Source organism: Mastomys coucha, unplaced genomic scaffold (genome assembly GCF_008632895.1).
Source record: "Mastomys coucha isolate ucsf_1 unplaced genomic scaffold, UCSF_Mcou_1 pScaffold4, whole genome shotgun sequence".
NCBI lineage: Eukaryota > Metazoa > Chordata > Mammalia > Rodentia > Muridae > Mastomys > Mastomys coucha.
In genome coordinates, this window is record NW_022196910.1 from 14,794,782 (window position 1) to 14,800,781 (window position 6,000).

The window sequence follows — 6,000 nt, forward strand, 5'->3', positions numbered from 1 at the left end:
AAAAAGTCCTATTCTAAGGTAAAGATATTATAGGAGGAAGGAAATGATTGTGCCACTTGTAGATCTGACTATATGACAAAGACTACTTGGTGGCTTATGTTTTTTCAGAGAGTACTTGTGCCATGCGTATTCCATACTACATAATTAGAAGACTAAAAAATACCAACATTTAAAAATCAGAAGTTTTTACATTCTTAAAATTTTTTCTCTGTAAAATGTTTTAAATCTATATTCCTTCTTGGCAATAAAAGGATTGGAAGGTCTCTGATACCTTCAAATGGGACAGACAGCCTAAAAATAACCACACGAGTGGGATTCCAGAGTATTTTCTATGATTATATCTCAGTGTACACAGTTGTAGTTTTGGCAGCATGTGGTAGTTAGCATGTACAGTATCCTCTTGGTCACTTGTGACTCAACACAGTTTATGTCTGGTACTCCAACTCAGCTCCTTTACATGGTAGAACTCAAGTCATCCAACCCAGAGCTTCCCCTTCCACAATTACTTAGAATTCTTCTCTTTTTCATCTCCAAAATCCAAACACTTTGGTTTTGAGTAAAAGATGTTTGTTGGTAATTACTTTAGAATAATGTCTATAAATTTGAGCTATAAGGTATATAATAGTTGTATAGATATTGTGGCAAATTACCACAAACTGGGCAGGTTAAAACAAGACCTTATTTTTTCAATTTGGAGAGCAAGACTCAAAAAGTGTTGTCTGCAGTTTCTGAGTGAGAATGTATTCAATGCTTGTGTAGCTTTGGCTAGAAATTTTTGGCATTCCTTTATTAGTTGGAGCATCTCTTCATCTCTCCCATCCGCTGTGGTGTTCCTCTCTATCTGTGTCTCTGTCGCTCTTCTAATAAGGACACTTGTTATATTCAGCTGAAGATTACCCCAGTGACATCAACTTTATTTTCAGCTGCAAAAACCCTATTTTCAAATAAGGACAGATTCACAGCTACTCAAGTTCAGGGCTTGAATCAATCTTCTTAAGGACACAATTGACTATATAAATTAGTAGGCCATTTGGTCATACTATCTCAGGCTCAATGGCTTTCTGTAAGATCTCCTTTACTTCTCAAAACTATACTGTTTAGCACCCAATCTAAGGAGACCCTTAAGCCCTGGAAATTTCTCTTTCTCTACACTACCTCCCCATTGAAGATTTCATTTTTGTATCACTATTATATGGAAAGATTTCATTAAATAGATCTGTAATAGGAATGCTAAACTTTTAACTCTCTGAATTTTAATTTTGTCTAATTAAAAATTCATAGAGGTTTCAGCATTTGAATTGTTGATTTTTGTTTATTTTCTTCAAAATTTGTCATTTTCATTGTGTGCTTTATATCTATCTTTATATTTAAGTTATTCTTTCATATAATATCAATTTTATGATGTAATAATGTTGGTATTTAATATTTGTTTTCTACATGCCAGCTATACTTCATCATGCACACTATGTAACCTCATTCTTTATAATAGTCTTAAAAGGTAGGACAATTCTCCATATTTTAGAAATGAGAAACTGAGGCTGTGTAAAATTAAAGAGAAATTTCTGGGCTCCTGAGCTGTGAATTACAGGAAGCTATGATTCATGCTTAGCTCCAAGGTGTGGCACTTTCACTGACTTTTGCTAGTATTCTAAGATGAGAATAACAGATCTAAAAATAAGCCAACATTTATGTTTTTATTTACACAAAACACAGAATCACAAGAAGCTTGAATTTGGTAATTAGGTACAAACAAATAAGCTTTGTCCATTCTCATACTCAATTGCTTTCTATCTATAATCCTAAAATCACACACACACACACACACACACACACACACACACACAAACACACACCCACACACTTCCACACATGCACACAAATATACCCCACTCCACATATAGACACATACATACATGCATGCACACACACACATACTCACACACTCACACATGAAGATATACACACAAACATAAACACATACATGCACACATACCACACACATTTATAAAAACATTGACATACTCACACACATACTCATAATACAGTGACACACACACGTACAAACATACACATACAGTATACACACACTTATTGACACACACACACATAGACACACAGACACACAACATACACATGTACTCAGACACAGACACACATTTACACATACCACATATGCATACATGCACTACATATACATACACAGTCACACATATACATACACACTCACAGGCATACACACAAGGCTATACCGTCTATCTGGCTGCAAACTCCAGAGACTTATTATTCTTTTCCTCCATCTATAACTTGCCCATGACTTTTGGCTAAGATGTCAGAATTGTTTCTTAGCTATCTCCTTAAGCTATCTTCTCCCTAGCTCCTCCAAGGCACCATTGTCTGTGACAAGGAAAGTTGACATTGCCTTAGCTGCATCCATGCCTATCTTTAACTGTTGGAGACTTACTCACATTTGGAGAGACTTACTCTCTCCTTGGCCTGGAATTTGCCAAGCAGCCTAGGATGATTGGCCACTAAGCCCCAGAGACCCACATATCTCTGATTCCATGACATTGTAATTACCAATGTGCCATGTATGTATGTATGTATGTATGTATGTATGTATGCATGCATGTATCTTTGACTCCTAATCCCTGTCTCCATCTTTACAGGGCTTCACCTGTCTATGCCTTCGTGAAGCACATGCTCTTATATGTCTTAGATTTCTAATATTGAGAAGCAAAAATGAATCATATTCAGCATGACTTCTTCATCTTTAGTTATATTTTTTAAAATCTTTATTCCCTACCAAGATCATATGTATAGATACTGAAGGTACAAGGTATAGGTATTGTAAATCAGAGCTTCAATACAGCTTGTGAGTGTGTGTGTGTGTGTGTGTGTGTGTGTGTGTAGCATTTATAGGCTTTGAGCTAGTGTTCTGAATATAAATTGGAGATAATAATACTCAGATAACTATGGCTCTTGCAAGGACTCAGTGCCAACTACATTCAGGGCTCATATAGGATTTGCTACACACCCCATACCTAAAGTATTCACAGCCTTTTATGTTTCTGTCCACATTCTTCCCAGTTTTTTTTCTTCCCATACCCCAGTTCCTCTTATTGTCATTTATGCTTGCTCAGGTTTGAAACACAAATCTCTCTGAGGCTGGATCCATCCTCTCTTCCATTAATCTAGAAGATGATTTTGAAATGATTCTTTCAAACTAATATATTTCCCTTTTACAGGATCTATAGGGACTCATAGCTCAATGACAGGTAAAAGACTACTTTGCGTTCACCAGTACACAATCCCCAAGTTTCCTGCGAGCACTATTTCTCTCGATGAAGAAATTGGTGGAGAAACCCGTCCTTCTCTGTCACCATCCAGTGAAATGGAGGAAGATGATCTGCTCTTTACTATCAATGAAGAGCAGAAGCCACCTAGACGACTATCCAAGCAGACCTGGATCAGCCCATTTCTGGAAATGCAAGCTGCCAGTAAGCTTCTTAAAAAATCACAGTCAGTGAATACCATTTCTCTGGAAGCTGCAGGTAGACAAATACCACTTCAGAACCATCCCTTGGGCAACTCCAAGGGAGATTCTGGTAGGTATCACATTGTAGTCTCTAACTTTTCTTCTCTCAGCTTGTCACTTTCTGCGTTTTAATGTCACTAGAAACGGATTATTGAATCAGTGGAAAGTCATAATATTCTAGAAGTGTGCTAATGGTGGTATCAGTTCAACTTAAAACTACTTGTTTACAAGCATGACATTCAAGTGTATACTGTTGACAAGTTATTGATAACTAAGGTGTTATACTGGACAGTGGCAATGACATTCTAACCTATATATATATTAAGCTACACTCTATGGTGAACATTTTAGGCTCATTTACAAAGCTGACACATAACATTTAGGCATCTAGTCTCCCCACTTTATAAATAAAAGAGCTGTGAATTAATAGGATAGGGTAATTTCAACTTCAGCTGCCACAGTAGGAGAAATGATTAAAAGTAAGGGAACAGAGAGTGGGGAGATAGTTCAGTGGCTAAGGTGTTTGAAAGACCTAAGTTTGGATCTCTAGAATCCATGTAAGGTGGGCACATAAGCAAACACATGTCTATAATCCCAGAGCTTCAATGGTGAGAATGGGAGGTGGGGGAAACATGAGAATCCTTGGAAATTCCATAGTCAAGCTATCTGAGCATACACAATGGTGAAGGACAACAGAAAGTACAGAGGCTGTCTCCAATAAGGTAAAAGGTGAGGGCTTAAACCTGAAGTTGTCCTCTGACAACCACACACATGCTGGTGCATGCACAAGTCTGTGTTTGCATACTCACATTTGTGTTTACCCCCACACACATATGGAAGGCACGCATGCACACAAGCATACACGTGTACATGCACATACAAAGGTTTTTTAAAAAACAAATGACTAGATATAAAGAAATGGAACACAAGAAAGAGTTTTGGAACTGAAGATCTTGGGTCAAGTCTCAGCTCTCTCTCGTGTCAATTCTGTAGCCACGATACAGTTCCATGAATGTTCCTTGAGCTTGCTCTCTTCATCCATAAATCAAGGATAAGTAGCACTATGAGGAGTGCTGTGAAGGTTTGATGTTCCAGTGTAGGGGAATGTCAGGGAAGTGAGGTGGGAGTGTGTGGGCTAGTAGGGGAGCACCCTCATAGAAGCAGGGGGAGGGAGGATGGGATGGGGGTTTGCGGAGGGGAAACCGGGAAAGGGAATAACATTTGAAATGTATGTAAATAAAATATCCAATAATACTAAATAAATACTAAATAAATAATTAGAAGAGTACTTATAATTAGAGGGTTTATTAAAAAAAAAGTTCCCTAAACCCAATAGAGACTGTGATGTTGGTGGTGTTTATGATTCTGATGTTCAAACTGGAGAGGAAGTGTGAGGAAAGCTGTAGGAGCTACTTCCTAGAAGGGAGGGTTGGGCTGATGTTATGTAGCTTTCTTGTGATGGAGGGCTTTTAAAATTTTGGGGGTGGAGTGTAGCTGGAGGAGAGAGATTTCACTCCAGATGCTAAGACAGGTTCTGTAAGATGGTCGGCTGATACTGAGTCTGAGATTCTTTCATGTTTGGGATGCTGGACCCAATAATGGGATGCAGACTATGTGAGTTGGTTAATACTTTTTAAAAAATGTGTGTGTATGTTTATGTGTGTGTCTGTGTGCATGCGTGCATGTGTGCACACCTGTATGTGTGCATGTATATGTGTGTGAAGGCCAGAGAACAGTCTCATATTTCTCTTCCTGAGGAGTCTGCCTCCTTTTGAGACAGCATTCATTGGCCTGGATCTCACTCATCAGGTTAGACTGTCTGACCAGACAACTCCAGGGATCCTCTGATCTCCACCTGCCTAACTCTGGGACTGCAAACATCTGTTCCCACACCGGGTGTTTTTTATATGAGCTCTGGGGATCTAATGTTTGTGAGACAAGCATATTATCAATGGAGCCATCTCCCCAACCTAGTTAACTTCTTTTGAGTCTTGCTCTGTGTAAGGCAATGCACCAGTGTAAACATATACCTTCAGTTTTAATCTGTACGACCCCTCTCCTGAGGTAGAGAATGTTATTCTCATGATTTAGAAACAGAATTGGAGGTCTGTTGGGCTTCTGTTACTGTAGGGTTGACATCATGATTCCAGATTCTCACTGTGACTTCAGGTCAGCACATATTTGTGCTAACATGTTAACAGGACAAGGACAGTTCTACTTTAAGCACTTTGTATGTTCACAGCACTTAACCTTTTGCCATGGTCTTTCCTCAAATATTTAACTAGTTTAATTTTCAACAAACAACTTTGTAGCGGAGTATGACACACTTGGTTTTTCCTAATCTCCTTTCTTCCTTTATTTTTCTCATTGGAATAATCAACAAATTAAGACTTTTAGGGGCGGTGGTGGCCCACGCCTTTAATCCCAGCACTTGGGAGGCAGAGGCAGGTGGATTTCTGAGTTCA

At 38.5% G+C, this 6,000-nt stretch overlaps 1 protein-coding gene across 11 annotated transcripts in view; it reads left to right on the plus strand.

Annotated features, from left to right (window-relative positions):
* Window positions 1–6,000, plus strand: part of CUNH12orf42 (chromosome unknown C12orf42 homolog) — a 191,402-nt gene that overhangs the window by 183,189 nt on the left and 2,213 nt on the right. For all 11 annotated transcript variants that reach the window (XM_031349765.1, XM_031349768.1, XM_031349773.1 and 8 more), the window contains one exon: window positions 3,246–3,605. In XM_031349765.1, coding sequence (XP_031205625.1) covers window positions 3,246–3,605 — 360 coding nt within the window. The remainder of the gene's footprint in view (window positions 1–3,245; window positions 3,606–6,000) is intronic.